At 47.4% G+C, this 17,735-nt stretch overlaps 1 protein-coding gene across 1 annotated transcript in view; it reads right to left on the bottom strand.

Moving 5' to 3' along the window:
- LOC138300147 (zinc finger protein 37A-like) overlaps nucleotides 1–17,735 on the bottom strand; it is a 68,453-nt gene that overhangs the window by 22,042 nt on the left and 28,676 nt on the right. The window contains exons 2-3 of the mRNA XM_069239098.1: nucleotides 9,561–9,687; nucleotides 8,448–8,558 (exon numbers count right to left, since the gene is read on the bottom strand). Of these exons, the coding sequence (XP_069095199.1) occupies nucleotides 8,448–8,558; nucleotides 9,561–9,687 (238 nt within the window). The remainder of the gene's footprint in view (nucleotides 1–8,447; nucleotides 8,559–9,560; nucleotides 9,688–17,735) is intronic.

A 17,735-nucleotide genomic window follows, 5' to 3' on the forward strand; every position in this document is an offset into this window, starting at 1 on the left:
GGGCAGGGAGCCTCAGGGTGAGGGACTGGTGACACCCCTTCTGCAGGTCAGAACAGCAACCTGTTCTACGGTGGACACTGCCGCAACCACCGCCACCTGCACCGCCACCTGCACGCCCACCTGCATGTCTGCTGCCTCTGCTCCAGTCCCCAGCATCATCCCCAGTGGGCAGCCGTCTGAGGCTGCAGGAGACTTCCTGGTGTCTCTCTCCACAGGTGCTGACACATGCACCACTGCCTGCATGTCCGCCGCTGACACGGCCGTAACCACCATCACCTGCACCTCGACGTACTCAGACTGTGCCACCACAGCCGACATGGACATCACCCCCAGTGGGCAGTCGTCGGAGGCTGCAGGAGAAGTCCGGGACCCTGCACAGCGTACATGAGGCACCACAGCCAGCACTGGCAGTACCAGCAGTTGCCAGGCTGAGTCACCACAGGGTGGACTGTGTCTCTGCCTCCATGGAGTATCATGCTACCTGTTCCCAGGAAATCTTGTGGCTCTGACACCCAGGTGCGGGAATGTGAAGCACTCTGGGCACAAAGCCCCATCCAGAACCAGTGGAGAACAGCATCCACTACCCCAGTCCTTGGCAGGATGAAGCACTCTGGGCACTAAGCCCCCACCAGAACAAGTGGAGAACAGCATCCACTACCCAGGTCCTAGGCAGGATGAAGTACTCTGGGCACTAAGCCCCCTCCAGAACCAGTGGAGAACAGCATTCACTACCCCAGTCCTTGGCAGGATGAAGCACTCTGGGCAAAAAGCCCCCTCCAGAACAAGTGGAGAACTGCATCCACTACCCAAGTCCTTGGCAGGATGAAGCACTCTGGGCACTAAGCCCCCTCCAGAACCAGTGGAGAACAGCATCCACTACCCCAGTCCTTGGCAGGATGAAGCACTCTGGGCACTAAGCCCCCTCCAGAACCAGCGGAGAACAGCATCCACTACCTCAGTCCTTGGCAGGATGAAGCACTTTGGGTACTAAGCCCCCTCCAGAACCAGTGGAGAAAAGGATCCACTAAAGAGACTGTGGCTTTGCACTCCCCAAGACCAAACAGTGGGCACACCACCCACTTGAGAGACTTCTGAGATTGTGCTTTGCACTCCCCAGGACCAAACAGTGGAGAAACCACCCACTTGAGAGACTTGTGAGACTGTGGCTTTGCACTCCCCAGGACCAAACAGTGGGGAAACCACCCATCTGAGAGACTTGTGAGACTGTGGCTTTGCACTCCCCAGGACCAAACAATGGGCATGGAGCCCCCTCATGGAGCAGTGGCGTCGTCCCTTCATCCGTCTGAGGTGTCCCTCTCCCCTTCCCCCTGAGGTGCCTGTTTTTTTTCGACCTGATGCCCCAGTAGTGTTCTTTCCGTTTAGAGGCAGGTATCGTGTGGGCTTTGCCCATGCATTTTGGGACCACTGGTCCACGGACATTGAATGAAACACTATCCGGACTCGTGTAGTTGCTGTACATATCTGTATATACTGATCTGTTACAGACCTGTTTCCATATCTGAATTTTTGATGATTACACTTGTTACAATCATTTCCTTTTGTCTTTGCGTTCTTCCAGAGGGTTACGGGGTGTATATGTAATGATGCGGCATGTATTTGTGTGATTGGTGTTGTGGGTGAGGGTGGGGGTGTTGCGTGTGTGTGTCACTCTCTCCCCCCCCAACCCCTGTGTGCTAGGTGCAGTACTCACTGTGGTCGTTGCCGCTGTCTTTGCTGCTCCTGGTAGAAGAGGAGGTAAACCAACATTGGTAGCACCTGTAACTTGGGCTCCATTGCGTCCTGGTTCCTCGTTGGGTGTCGAGAGGTGAGTGGTTTCCGTTCAAAGTACTGTTTCCGCTGTGCTTTTAATGGCGTTGGTTCTGCCCCGGAAAGGGTGGCAGATTGGTGCCCTGTAATACAGTGGGCGGTACATTGTCTTCCGCCTGTCTGTTGGCGGTTACTGCAGCGTGTTTGTTTCAACCGCCGTGGCGGTCGGAGTGTGTAGGAGGCTGGCCTGGCTTATAGTGGGTGCCTTGTGGTACTTACACCTTCTGCCAGGTCCAGTTATCCCTTATTAGTAGATTAGAAGTGTTCTAGCAGCTTAGGCTGGCAGAGGTAGTTATAGCAGAGCAGCTTAGGCTGAACTAGGAGACATGCAAAGCTCCTACTATACCACTTATATCACTTAGCACTATATCATAAGAAAACGCAATACTCTGAGTTACTGAAAATAAAGGTACTTTATTTCAGTGACAATATGCCAAAAGTATCTCAGAGGATATACTCCCTTAGGAGGTAAGTAATGTACACAAAATATACACACAACCCAAAATCAGGTAAGTAAACAGTTAGAAAAGTAGTGCAAACAGTGTAGAACACAATAGAATGCAATAGGAGACAACAGGCCTAGGGGCAACACAAACCATATACTCCAAAAGTGGAATGTGAACCACAAATGGACCCCAGGCCTAGTGTAGTGTGTAGAGGGTTGCTGGGAGTGTAAGAAAACACTAAGGGTGTCCAAGACACCCCACCCCAAGACCCTGAAAAGTATGAGTAAAGTTACCCTACTACCCCAGACAGACAGTAAAGTCGAGATAGGGGATTCTGCAAGGACAAAAACTGACTGCAAAGCACTGAAGACGGATTCCTTGACCTGAGGACCTGTAAAGGAAGGGGACCAAGTCCAAGAGTCACGCAAGTGTCCAGTGGGGGAAGGTGCCCACTAAACCCCGGATGAAGGTGCAAAAGGGCTGCCTCCGGGTGGAGGAAGCCGAAGATTCTGCAACCACGGAAGGTGCCAGGAACTTCTCCTTTGGTCAGAAGATGTCCCACGACGTGCTGGAGGATGCAGAGTTGTTTCCACGCGGAAAGACCGCAAACAAGCCTTGCTAGCCGCAAGAGTTGCGGTTGAGGATTTTGGGTGTTGCCAGGGCCCAGGAAGGACCAGGAGGTTGCCCCTTGGAGGATGAGACAGAGGGGGTGCTCAGTGACACGGAGAGCCTGCGCAGAAGCAGGCAGCACCCGCAGAAGCACCTGAACAGGCGTTCAGAAGATCTGAGCACAACGGTCGACTCAGCACAACAAAAGAGGGTCCCACGAAGTCAGAGTCCAAATCAGCGAGTTGGGCAATGCAGGACAGAGTGCTGGGGACCTGGGCTAGGCTGTGCACGAAGGAAGTCTTGCAAAAGTGCACAGAAGCCCGAGCAGCTGCAGATCATGCAGTACACAGGATTACTGTCTGGCGTGGGGAGGCAAGGACTTACTCCACCAAATTTGGAAAGAAGGGCCACTGGACTGTCAGGGACACTTGGATCCAGCTCCTGTGTTCCAGGGACCACGCTCGTTAAGATGAGAGGGGACCCAGAGGACCAGTGATGCAGACGTTTGGTGCCTGCGTTGGCAGGGGGAAGATTCCGTCGACCCACGGGAGATTTCTTCTTGGCTTCCAGTGCAGGGTGAAGGCAGACAGCCCTCAGAGCATGCACCACCAGGAAACAGTCGAGAAAGCCGGCAGGATGAGGCGCTACAATGTTGCTGGTAGTCTTCTTGCTACTTTGTTGCAGTTTTGCAGGCGTCCTGGAGCAGTCAGCGGCCGATCCTAGGCAGAAGTCGAAGAGGGAAGTGCAGAGGAACTCTGGTGAGCTCTTACATTCGTTATCTGGTGAGATTCCCACAGGAGAGACCCTAAATAGCCCTCAGAGGAGGATTGGCTATAGAGAAAGGTAAGCACCTATCAGGAGGGGTCTCTGACGTCACCTGCTGGCACTGGCCACTCAGAGCTGTCCATTGTGCCCTCCCTCCTCTGCATCCAAGATGGCAGAGGTCTGGGACACACTGGAGGAGCTCTAGGCACATGGGAGGTGATGGTCAGGGGAGTGGCCACTCCCCTTTCCTTTGTCCAGTTTTGTGCCAGAGCAGGGGTGGGGGGTTCCCTGAACCAGTGTAGACTGGCGTAAGCAAGGAGGGCACCATCTGTGCCCTTCAAAGCATTTCCAGAGGCCAGGAGAGGCTACTCCTCCCAGGCCCTTCACACCTATTTCCAAAGGGAGAGGGTGTAACACCCTCTCTCAGAGGAAATCCTTTGTTCTGCCTTCCTGGGACTGGGCTGCCCAGGCCCCAGGGGGGCAGAAACCTGTCTGAGGGTTGGCAACAGCGGTAGCTGCAGAGAAAACCCCAGAGAGTTAGTTTGGCAGTACCCGGGCTCTATGCTGGAGTCCCGGGATGCATGGAATTGTCCCCCCAAGAACGGTATAGGGGGGACAATTCCATGATCCTAGACATGTTACATGGCCATGTTTGGAGTTACCATTGTGACGCTACATATAGGTATTGACCTATATGTAGTGCACACGTGTAATGGTGTTCCCGCACTCACAAAGTCTGGGGAATTTGCCCTGAACAATGTGGGGGCACCTTGGCTAGTGCCAGGGTGCCCACACACTAAGTAACTTTGCACCTAACCTTCACTAAGTGAAGGTTAGACATATAGGTGACTTATAAGTTACTTAGGTGCAGTGTAAAATGGCTGTGAAATACAGTGGATGTTATTTCACTCAGGCTGCAGTGGCAGTCCTGTGAAAGAAATGTCTGAGCTCCCTATGGGTGGCAAAAGAAATGCTGCAGGCCATAGGGATCTCCTGGAACCCCAATACCCTGGGTACCTAGGTACCATATACTAGGGGATTATAAGGGTGTTCCGGTGTGCCAATAAGAATTGTTAAAATTAGTCACTAGCCTGCAGTGACAATTTTAAAAGCAGAGAGAGTATAAACACTGAGGTTCTGGTTAGCAGAGCCTCAGTGATACAGTTAGGCACCACACAGGGAACACATACAGGGCATACTTTGAGCACTGGGATCCTGGCTAGCAGGATCCCAGTGACACAGGAACAAACAAACATACATTCAGTAAAAATGGGGGTTACATGTGAGGCAAGATCGTACTTTCCTACAGAGTGTTAAAGTAGCTGTATGTGTTGGCGATTTCCACCATGGTCGTGATTCTTTTTTTTTTTAACCGCCGGCCTGTTGACGGTATTACTGCCGATTTAACACCGACCGCAAGGGTTGTAATGAGGGCCAAAGTTCTTAATTTAGTGCATTAGCATCCTGGTCTCTGCCTTAATGTGCCAAAGCACCACTTACTGTGGGGTCACTCACTGTGTGTTTCTGGATACTCTATAAAGTGATTGGGACACCCACTTTCTGGACAGTGCAGCTTGGCAGTTTTAAGCTTCACTTACCTCTGGTGTCCAACAAGCTGTGGGAGCAGTTGTCATACTTCCCCAGCAGATCAGAGGTGGACTTGGGACAAACAAACTGCACTTAATTGAGGCCGGAGGTGAAGGTTGCATCTTTTTATTATCAAGGTTAATTAATGGGTGTGGTTTCCAGTAATCCCTCTTCTTCTCGGACGTGACTTTTTTCCTTCTTGTTCGTGAGGCTCAAATTCCTGGTGGAAAGCCATTTAACCCTGTATGTTTAGTCTTAATGTATTTGAGGTCAAAATTAAAGCCACTCCTTTTGGCGTCTATCAACAAACTCTAAATTGTGCATTTCACATTTTTTCCAACTTTGAAAAATACATACTGGCTTGAGGCCAACAGTTTAAAATACTTGAAGAAGGTTATGAAGGTTTTTATTGGTTTACAAAAAAACAGTGTCAATTAGGTCAAGTTGTAGTGCTTTGTTCTACAAAGAGAGCACAGGTTTTAGTCACCTTAGGGTGTGAGTTTTAGTTACTTAAAAAAACACTTAACTATACAGGGATGTGGAATTCCTATCGCCCGACGCCCGGCACATCTTGTTTGGGGTCAAGGGCAACAAGTTTTTATGTTTACTTTGTCCTTGGGACAAGTAGGCCCAACCCTCGGCAGCACAAACCCTTTGGCTTCCTGTTTACAGAGAGTGGAACTCTCTGCAGTTGAGGTAATGTGTTTCCAAAAGATAATGCTGTTCGAACTTGTATTTATGGTTCATTATTAGGGAGAGTGCTGTAAATAAATGTTTTAAGGCCACACTTCACTACTGACGTTGGTTCCAGTACAAAAAATAAAACGTGTATACACATGTTTGAAAAGTTTAGGCTTTGAGGCTAAGTATAATGCTCCCAGAATGCTCTCTGATTAGATGCAAATGAAGTGTCATTTAGTAAAATGTTTTGATGCATGATAGTATTTCCCAAAAATATTTCTAATGGAAAATCAGTGTAACCATTTTCAACACGATTATGGGAAGCATGAAAATAAACAAACACTGACAAAGCCAACTGATCTGAAATATTTTTATAAGTCTTTTAGTTTCATCAATGAGTGTCTTGTTTTGACATGGCTTTAGTAACACTTTATTTTTGTGGGAGCTACCAGGCCCTCAACATTGTAACAAACACTGGCAAAACCCCCCCCCAAAACGTTTTTGAACTCTAAAAGCACACGTTGCCACCAGTGGCATAACAAAGGCCCCGCAGCCGCCCTCCAGGGGGCCCCTTCAGCACAGCACCTGCCCTGAGTGAGTCTGGAGAGGGGGCTCCTCCATGTTCTTTGCAAAGGGGTACCCTCCAGTTTTGTTACGTCACTGATTGTCACTGTAGTTCCTGACACTGAACAAAACTACTTTGTGTGCCAATATGCTCCTTGTGGAAGAGCAGAATGTGATCACTCACAGTAAAGCCAGCCGAAAGAGAAATAGAAGTTTAATAAAAACAAAATGTCTTTGTTAACACCAGACCTAATTAGGGACCAAGACCCACAGGTAGGTAGCTTTTTGTATGTCGCAAACAGCGACTTTCGCTGTTTGCGACGTGCAAAAAGCACATTGTGATGCACAAACCCAGTTTTGCGATTCGGTAACCTGGTTAATGAATCGCAAAACGGGTTTGCGACTCGCAATTAGGAAGGGGTGTTCCCTTCCTAATTGCGACTCGCAGTGCAATGTAGGATTGTTTTGCGAATGCGGGCAATCCAATCGCAGTTTGCACCCATTTCAAATGGGTGCTAATACTTTCGCAAAAGGGAAGGGGTCCCCAGGGGACCCCTTCCCCATTGTGAATGTCACTGTAAAAACAATTTCAGAGCAGGCAGTGGTCCTGGGGACCACTGCCTGCTCTGAAAAAATGAAACAAAAACATTTAATTTTTTGTTTTTGTAATGCATCTCGTTTTCCTTTAAGGAAAACGGGCTGCATTACAAAAAAAAAAAAACTGCTTTATTGAAAAGCAATCACAGACATGGTGGTCTGCTGTCTCCAGCAGGCCACCATCCCTGTGAGGGCTGCCTTTCACAAGGGGGTCACAAATTGCGACCCACCTCATGATTATTCATGAGGTGGGCATTTGCGAAGCGCTTGCGAATCACAGACGGTGTCAGGGACACCATCCTACATTCGGATTTGCGGGTCGCAAATCTGAACCTACCTACATGTGGCCCCAAATTCTTAAAGAAAGTCACAAAAGTGCACCCATGGTATATGTCGTACCCCTATAAAATATTTGTGAACTGTATTTTAGCATGGGTAAATACGCATGTGTAGATTTGCTCATGTGAAAATCTATTGAGCATTTGCAAGTTCATTTTCCCTCCAGCCACTTTCTTCTCAACCCTGGAAGAAGTTCTAATTCTGCCATTGTCAGGAGTAAATGTCCAACCTTTCTTATTATGGGAAAATATTAGAGAGAAGCTGGTGAAAATCTTTAAAACATGCAGGTTAGTAGGTTAGCAGACTCAAAGGCATTTCAGCACTGGAACTATTGCTTACTGCTTCCTCCAGCCCCATTATGCAGATCTGCAGAAAGGTGGCAAAATAAGGAAATTGCTACAGTAGGGATTGAAACTGCAAGTATTCAAGCCCTACAGTGGTAGTAGTCCTGGCATAATCAGAAAGGCTATTATCAGAGCTCTTACATAATGAGATTGCTGCCATAATTTGGCGCCACACTACATGGCACCAAAGGGACAAGTAGATCTTTTTACAGGACAAGTAGATTTGAGAAGCAACCTGTCCCCTGGACAAGTAGATATTTTAATAAATTCCACACCCCTGAGACTATAACTGCTCAATTTTATGGGTTTACGAGTAAATTCAGTAACAACTATAACATCCCTGTAACCTTTGTTTTTTTCAGGAAATATAAATAGATCATACTTATTTTAAGGCCCTGTTTCAATTGTTTTCTGTGGGGTCGAGGATGTTGCAGTAACAGTGGATGGCTATCTGCAGTGCTGAACGTATTACAAAGGTGTGAGTTACTATAAAAGTGTAAGTTACAACAAAAGTGCAGTTTGCAAATACCAAGTAGTAGTAACTGCACTACTCAAAAAAGTAAACTTACTCAAAAGAGCAGTTTGTGAATCAGCCCCTTAGTGAGCAAAGGCATGAGTTGTGCATGCAGACTTTCTCTTTTTATTATAGTCTGAGCCCCATTTTAGTTAATTTGTATTTCTCACTCACGTGGAGAACAGCCAGAAGCAGATTTTCCATGAGAGAGCTGTTCATCCACAGGGTAAACATCTTCCTTTTCTTTTGCTCTCAGTGAAAAAACAGCTGTAGCAATAGCAGGCCCTGTCGGAAAAATGTAAGTTGAAACCATAATAAATCCTCAACATTTTAGGTAATAGACAGAATTAGCACTGGTTTTATCTTTCAGTTGCACCCAACTCGTTTTCACAGGATCGGCAATAGCAGCTTTAGTATATAACAAACAAACATGGCTCTCAACATTTGATGTCTGATTAACAAAAGGACCACAGTGTGCATGCACATGAAGCTGAACTGTGTGTGGCTGGCTCAGGACATAACTATGAATCTTATTAACAACTAATACCGTTCTAAGGAGAGGCAGTAAATGGAAGAAACTAGGGTATGTGCAAAACACATTTCAGCAGAGGAGCACAGAGCACTGGTTAACTATCACTGTATATACAGGTGACCACAAAAGGTTATACAAGGGGTTGTGCAATAAAAGTCAGGGAGCAAGATACACCTAGGAAAGTAGTCCCTGCCTTATTAGAAGTATATCTGAAAAGCATCCAGTAGCTTACTTCAAAAAGGGGTCCAGGGCCTCCCGTGAGGCATAGCTGTCTGTAACTGCACTTCATTGTCAAGATCCTCAGAGGGCCCAGTGACCCTCTTTGGCTGCACTATAAAGGGCAGGCAGGAGTGAGCCAAATACTTACTGCATCTTCAAAAGTCTTTTATGTGCATGCACATAGACCAGGGCAAAATAATTCCCTCCTTTGAATTAGGCTATGCGCCTATGCAAATGAGGCTTTGCTCATTTGCCATTGCAAGGGCAGCACCGCACACAATCTCTGTTACTGCTGGGCTCCTACAGACTTTCTTGACCTCCTACTTGAAACAAGATTGCTTCAAGAGTAGAATGGCAAAACAGATAGCCTTCTAGTGCCCAGGAAAGAAAAGCTTGATAAGACCCTTTGGATTTCACCACAACTCTCACCATGATTACAATTAACTCCCCTAATTAATTATTAAACCAAACTCAAATGAAGAATCTATATTCTACCATATAAACACAATGTAGACAGGATCTCAAACTCCTCTTACCTAGTGAGAACAAGGCTTGGTGTATTTCTTTCATCACCTTCTTGTAAAGTTCCTCCTGCCATAAGTGCAGAAGCTTCCACTCATCTTCCGAGAAATACGCAGCAACATCACAGAATGAGACCGGTGCCTGGAATAATATAATTCACAGCCCACAGTTAATAGCTGTATAGTAACACAGAATGGCTTGAGAAGGGTTCACAAGAGTCTGACTTTAACAACATGGAGCTACAGCCATGGATGAAACCATGGTTATCAAAAATAAGAAAATTTGCTGCAGAGTATGTTTTATTACCGTAATAACTGAAAATGGCATGGTGGCACTGTAATTTAAATCAATATAGTGAGGAAATTGGTAACTGCGCTATCAGGAACTCCCCTGTGTGGTACGTTACTTGACAGCTATGAGCTGCTTTCCATGCTATCGAAGTAAATACATTCTCCTTATTCTGTCTTTTTTGAGCTATTGCCTTTGATGTCCACTCTATAAAATGCGTCTGATTCACAACCCACTATCCACTCAAATATTAATTTTTGATATCCAAAAATAAGTACTTGTACACACAATTTCCCAACTCAAAGAATCAAACTTTGCGTGTCAAAGTGCATTTACAAATGCTGACATTAACCACATATGGTAGAATGTCTGTATTTCCAGTTATGGGACAGTGTGTTGTCATTTCTGGGCAGAGTTACTGACAAAAGAGAACACCTGCAGAACTGTATGTGGTGTGCCTTCCCAATTCTCTAACAATGAGTAAGTTCACTTTCAGAGAGGAAATGTGAATAAAACACCATCATATTTGTTTGTGTTGCAAGGGAAGTGGGTTCGCCAGTGGAGACACATTTCCCAAGGAAAACTAGGAGTACAGTTAGCTATCTTATTGAGTACCCTCCTGCAGTAGCAATGGTCTCCATCTTCGTGTTGTACATTTGCTGTGCAATTCTTAATTGATGTCTTTGAAGAAAATTGGTCAACCCTTTATGTTGTTGCATTGTCGATCTTCCAAGTCTGATCTCTAAATTATTCAAGGTTCAGAGCTGGGGAAACCACTGGAAGAGTATAGAGAACTTGTCGGACTGAACTGGTCACAACCAAATACAATAACATGTTTTTTTAATTGAAACCACACCTCCTCAAATGGTGTAGCTTTTGACTAGTTTGAACTGCACCTCTTGCCACTCACTACCCAAACTTCTCCTGGTTAGCCAATCGGAAGCTTTTTTATTTTTTAGTAAAGCTGCAATTAGTTCTCCATTGGTTACCCCCGTGGGACATAGACTGCAGACAGATTTGTATCATCAGTTTCTAACTTTCAGACTTACTTTTGTGACTTCTGCACACAGTGATGTAGGCAGCTGTCTTAACAAAAGCCAAACCCTTACTAGGCCCAAGATCCAGTGAAGAAGTAACAGCAGCAGGATTTGTGTTGCAAGGGAAGTGGGTTCTCCAGTGGAGACACATTTCCCAAGGAAACATAGGAGTACAGTTAGCTATCTTCTTGAGTACCCTCCAGGTGTAGCAATGGTCTCCATCTTCGTGTTGTACATTGTTTGTGGGCACTGCTGTCCATTGTCCTATTATGCAATTCGTAATTGATGTCTTTGAAGAAAATTGGTCAACCTTTATATGTGGTTGCATTGCTGATTTTCCAAGTCTTATCTCCATAACTATTCAAGGTTCAGAGCTGGCGAAACCACTTGAAGAGTACAGAGAACTTGCTGAACTGAACTGGCAACAGCCAAATACAATATCATGTTTTTTTACTTGACCCCCCCCCCAAATGGTGTAGCTTTTGATCAGTTTGAACTGCACCTCTTACCACTTCCAAAACTTCTTCTGGTTAGCCAATCAGAAGCTTTTTTATTAAAGCTGCAATTAGTTCTCCATTGGTTACTTGTGGGACATAGACTGCAGATAGATTTGTATCACCGGTTTCTAACTTTCAGACTTTCTTTTTTGACTTCTGCACACAGTGATGCAGGCAACTGTCTAACAAAAGCCAAAACCTTACTAGGGCCAAGATCCAGTGAAGAAGTAACTGCAGCAGGATTTAGCATTTTATTTATTTTTATTTAGAAAGTTTTCTATAGCGCTGGCAAGATCCCAGCACTTTACAACAGTATAGATAATAAACACATGAAAAACGCACGAAAAACATAAGGATCCCATTGCAGACCGGTTATACAGTGGGGTACTCAAGGACAAGAAGAAAGCGATCCGGCAGTGGTGGGGTGGGGGTGAGAGATTCTTTTTGGGGTGTAGGTTGGTTGAGGAGGTATTCTTTAAGTAGCTTCTTGAAGATCAGATGGGAAGGGTTGGATCTGATGTGAATAGGTATGGAGTTCCATATTCTTGGTGCGTTGTTTGAAAAGGAGCATGTCCGAGTTTTTTGCTTCTTGGTTTTTGGCAGGAGGAGGAGGAAGGTCTTTGAGCTTCTTAGTGATCTTGTTTGATCTGCTTTCAAGAGTTTTTTGGCAAGGTATTCTGGTTTCCCGGTGTGAAGGGCTTTGTGTGTTAGGCAGGCAGTACGGAACGAGCAATGGGCTTCAATTGGGAGCCATTTAAGACTCTTCAGGGCCGGGGAGATGTGGTCATAGTTTTTAATTCCCGTCACCAGTCTGGCAGCTGCGTGAAGAGTGGACCTCATAGGGGCAAGTTGGGATTTGGCTGTGCCGGTAAGGATGGAGATCCCATAGTCCAGTCTCGAAAGTACCAGTGCTTGTGTCGCCTGTTTGAGATCATCATGGGGAATTAAGGATTTGATTTTGATTTTGTTCAGAAGTTTGAGGCTGTGGAAAGTGTTGTTAGCGTTTTTCTTGATGGGGTCCTGCATAGTCAGGTTGGAGTCCAGGGTGATTCCCAGAGACTTGACCGTGCTCGAAGGTGTGAGAATAAATTTGAGAGCATCGATGGACTTTAGCCATTCTTGCAACTGAGGAAGCTGGTTCAATTTCGAAAGGAGGAGTATTTCCGTCTTATCGAGGTTTAGTTTGAGATGGTTATGGGATAGCCAACAGTGGACTTCTTTGAGGGTTTTGTTCAGGTGGTGGATATCTTCTAAAGAGGATATTTCAATATAAAGTTGCATGTCGTCAGCATAGAGATGGAAGAGGATGTTAGCTCAAGCAAGAATGGTGGAAAGAGGTTCCATGTAGATGTTAAAGAGTGTGGGAGAGAGGACAGATCCTTGGGGGACTCCTCTGGTGATAAATGAGGTAGGCGAGGTCGAGTTGAGTATTTTTACTTGTTGCATTCGGTTTTGTAGGAAAGAGGAAAACCAGCGGAGGGCTGTACCTTCAATGCCGAGTCTCTTCTGGAGAGAGTCCAGAAGGAGCTTATGGTCGACAGTGTCGAAGGCTGCTGTTAGGTCTAGAAGAATCAGAAGACAGCATCGGTCGGAGTCAAGGGAGTTGCGGAGGTCATCTACTATGTTGAGGATGGCTGATTCTGTGCCACAACCTTTTCGGAAACTGATTGTAGAGGGTTGTGGAGGTTGTTGTTGTCAATGTGATGGGTTAGCTGTCGGAGAACAAATTTCTCTAGAGTTTTGGCAAGGAAGGGAAGGTTGGAGACTGGTCTGTAGTTATGGAGGACGTTAGGGTCAGCTCCTGGTTTCTTTAGAATCAGAGTGATTTGACCTAGTTTGAGGCAGTCAGGGATCACGCCGGTTTGAAGGGAGCTGTTGATGATCTTGGTCCATGTGGTGGAGTTTTTTTGCCAGGGAGGAAAGGAGAGGGTCAGCTAGGTGGGAGGATGTTTTGGAGGTGGACATAAGTCGATGTCCGATGTCAGGAGAGGGTGGAAGGCTATCCAGCTGTGGGGGACGATAGCTGAATCTGGTTGGGGAGATAGAATTCAGTTTTGAGGGAAGGGTTGTCAGAGAGGGTTGGGACAGGGATACGATTGTTGGTGGGGGTGGCTCTGTGATAGGAGGGGTATCCAGTACTAGGGAAAGCTCAATCTCTGTGATTTTATCATTGAAGAAATTAGCCAAATTGACACAGCTGTCTATGGTTGCAGGTAGGAGGTTGAGGGGAGAGTTGGTAGTTTGTTGTTTGATGATGTTGAAGAGCTCCTTAGGTCGGTTTTTGTCTATGTCTAGAGCATTGCGGAAGAAGGAGTTTTTTTTGTTGGATATGCGTTTTTTGTAGCTCCTCTGTACTCTTCTGAGTTGCTCAAGGTGGGTGGTAGAGGGGTCGGATCTCCAGAGTCTTTCGGCTGCTCTCAGTTCTCTCCTTTCTAAATTGAGATCATTGTTGAACCACGCTCTGGATGGTGTGTTTCTCACTCTTATCAGTTTCAAAAGGGCTAATTGATCAAGTATGGTAGTTATAGTCGAGTTGTAATGGGTGGTTAACTCCGTGGTTGAGAGGTTGGTCCCAGGGGGCAGAAGTAGGGAGGAGATTTTTTTTTCAAGATTAGATGAAGGGATTTAGCTAATGTTCCTTTTCCATTTAAATGTCTTTTAGGATTGGGTAGTTTGTTGGGGAGTATAGTTAAGATGGAATAGGATGATGTGATGGTCTGACCAGTCGACAGGAAGGATATCATCAATCGTGAGTGAGTCTTTATGCGCCATTATCGCGTCTAGTGTAGCTCCTCTGATGTGGGTTTGGCATTGCAATGTTGGGAAAGGTCGCTGCTGTGAAGAAGGTCATTTAGGGTTTGGATGAGAGCATTGTTCTCGTCATTCCACAGGAGGTTGAGGTCATCCAAGATGATGGAATTAGGGCAGGAGAGGGAGCAATGCGTTATTAGGTCAACTAGGTGGTCAGCGAAAGGTAAGGTGTTGCCAGGGGGGTGGTAGAGAAGGTGGAAGGTCACCTTGGAATTGTCGTTTGTCTTTATGGAGGCATTAAGGTGTTCACAGGAGTTGTAGTTGAATGAGTCTTTTAACTGAATGATGGCAATGCCTCCCCTGGACAGTCTTTTCTATCTTTGCTGGAGTAGCCGGGAGGGACAAGGATGTCCATGATCGGCTGTGAGAGTTCAGTCAGCCAGGTTTCTGTGATGAAGGTAATGTCAATGTTATGATTTAGGATAGCATCAGCAAGATCTGTAGCGTGTTTGACTGCTGATCTGTAGTTAATGAGCATGCAGTTTGTATGCTGATAGAATTTGGGGTCAGGCATGAGGGGGATCAAGGGGATGTTGACGAGGTGAGCTGGGGGTCTGGGTGAAGAAGGCTGTATGTGATGTCGACCTAGGCCAGTGATGACCTGGATTTTGGAAGGGGGATTCAGGATGGGTAAGAGCGAGTTGTACGATTGAGCAAGTTTAATTGCTTCATTGTGAGACAAAGGGGAGTTTGTTCTTCTTGGTCTAGAGGAGGTTCGGTGGAAAGGCCTGGAGGGCCAGATGGGACTCTGTGGGGTAGTCATGTTCAGTGAAGGCGTGTGTGTCTGGGTCGGGAGAGGTGGATCAGCGGGTTGAGGCTTCTTGCTATCATGCTGATGCCCTGTATGATGAGTTTAAGTTTGTATTCAAGATTGGAGAGCCGTTCATTGTTTTTTGAGTTGGAGGAGGGTTTGGAGGGGGCGGGGTAGGAGACGAGGTTCTTATTAGCCGGGGTCTGAAGCGACTGATTCTGATGGGTTTTAAGATCCCTGGGTAGTATGTGATTGGAGGCAGTGGTGGAGTGTTTGGGACTGGTCTCGGGGGTGGGTTGGAGGTGATAGGGGAGGAGGGCTGAACATGAGTGCCCCAACGATTTGTCAAGTCACGCCTGTTAGTGGGAGGGAGGGGAAGTGGGTTGGGAGGGGGGGCAGTGTTGGGGGAGTCTTGGAGGGGTTCAGAGAGTGAAGAGGTATTGCGTGAGGGGGTAGTGAAGGTGTGGGTTGGGGAGCCTATACAGATGTTGTGATAGAGGGATGTATGGTTAGGGGAGTACGGGGCTTCGTCAAGGGGAGAAGGGTTGAAGGGGATGGGTGGGTCAACCAGGTTATTGCTGGAGACTTTGGGAGCAGAGGTGGAACTGGGGGAGGTGTTGTGGGGGGGTGGATATGGGGGTAGAGTGAAGTTCTGAGGGGCCTGAGGGGGGTTGATGGTGAGGGAGGGCTGACTTTAAAGAAGGGAATATGGATTCAAAAGCTCGGAGGTTAGTGTCGCTAGCTTGAGTCATGATGGTTCCATTTCTCAAAATGGAGATGGTGACATTACCTTGGAACAAGGGAGAGCTGGAGATAGAGAGTTTGCAGCCGTATGGGATGTTGGTAGTTTTGGAGGGGAGGAGGTGGCTAGTGAGGAGGGTGTTCCATCTAACTGGGCGTTTGGTGAAGAAGATAAGGTCTGTTTTTTTAGGGCCTTTATGGGCAGTGGAATAGGTGTTGGCGATAAGTAGCTCTGGGAGTTGCCTGATAAGTTTGCGCTTAAAGTTTTTCAGCGCAGTGGAGGGGAGGTTGTTGGGGGGAGATATGGAGAAAGAGTTGGGCCTGTGGGGTTTGAGGAAGGGGGAAATGGGTGGGATTGCAGGTTCTGAGGGGCTCGACATCATGTGCTAGTGAGGTTAGGGGTAGGGGTAGAAGGTGTGGCAGGGATTGGGGGCTGGGGCTGGAGGAAAGTCAAACAGTCTCAGACAAAGAGAAGGGCAGGAGTTACTCTAGTAAACGTTTGCCTGGATGTGGATCACCGTGAATTAATTTCACCGAAAACAGTGAAGTTCAAAAGGGGGCCAAACAGGGAGCAGGGCAGAGTCAGCACAAATTATCCTGTCAGAAAAAGGGATAAAACTCACCCGGAGGCTCCAGATCCAGGAGTCCGGTTCTTGGTTTCTGCGTCAAGAAGGGCGAGGATTCCAGAGGACTGCAGGCGAGGACTCCTCTATGGAAAAAGAGTCCTCCAGCCCAGAAGGAAACGGGGCATTCGGCACGATTAGTATGGAGGCCGGCACCATGAGTCCGAACCTGTGGCTGGAGTCGGACGTCCAGAACTTGGCGAGGAACAGGGCAAATCCTCTTAGTAGGAGCCAGCCGAAAACGAGGCGGGCTCCTGATCCGGGCGAGATAAGTGAGGCCCTGTGGGGACCGGCGCGGCGGCCCAGAGATTGATGCGTGGCTCAGGCAGGAGTCCCAACTTCAAGAGACAGCCTGCATCCTGCATCAAGAAACGGGGGAGTAACCCCAAGTTAGACTGGCGCAGCAGGCTAGGGCCCGAGGCGAGGCCCGGGCTGTCCTGTCACCTGTAGTCTGCTCGGTTCCGGCTCCGTGAGTCGGAAATGCAGGCAGGCTCAGCGGCGGGCAGGCGACCCGAGCCAGAAGCGGGGCTCCGGTAAAATGGAGGACCAGAGTCTGTGGAGGTCTCGAGCGGGCGAAGAGGCAACCTACGGCGAGACCAAGGAAGCGGCTGATCCCCGGCGGTCACCTCGACGTGGGCTGGGTCGGAGCAGCGACTGTCGGAGGGAGCGGAGGGAAAAAGACCAGGATTTTCACAAAGTGTGATCCCGTCCCTCTGGAGCTCCGAGAGGTGCGTCCGTCTTGGCAGCCATCTTGGCGATATTTCTTTAGGTATTCCAGTCTGCCTAAAATCAGGGCTTCAATGTATTAGGGGATGCTCTCAGATGCTAGTTATGCTCCGAACTGGACATAAGGAATCCCAATGTTCCCCAAACTTTAAGTTGTGTCGGGCCATGATTCCTTGTGGTGCTAGACAGACTGTAGCCCGCTGTCAAAAAGACCCAGGAGCTCCCAGCTGCAAAGTCTCCCCCTTGCGCAACAAAGGGAACCCCAGCTGCCAGAAGGTGTTGTCCCGCTGCAGCCAGAAGTGTCCTGCCGCAGAGTAAGGAGGGTCCTGCTGCGCCCTCGAAGAACCCGGGTGCCCGCAAGGAGGGTCTCTGCCACACAGAACACATCCAGTTTGCCTCAGAGGATGGATGGCCTGTTGGGGAGCGGAGGGTGGCTCATGTCTCCTCACCCCCGGTCGGTGGCCTCCATTGTCGCCGCCCGACCTGCCTCTTGAGTTAGGAATCTAGCATCTTTTCTAGCACCCGGATTAAACAGACAAAGGTGTAGGTCAAATGAATGATTTAAGTATTTACATAAGAGTGGTATAATACTGAACCACATGACTGAGAATAGTGACACCTCATTTTTATAAATTTGAGGAAAAATACGTACTGTAAAAATTATTATGCTCTAAAACTATTTTAATGTGTACAATTTAGGTTTTACGAAAATCTA

This window comes from Pleurodeles waltl, chromosome 6 (assembly GCF_031143425.1).
Source record: "Pleurodeles waltl isolate 20211129_DDA chromosome 6, aPleWal1.hap1.20221129, whole genome shotgun sequence".
NCBI lineage: Eukaryota > Metazoa > Chordata > Amphibia > Caudata > Salamandridae > Pleurodeles > Pleurodeles waltl.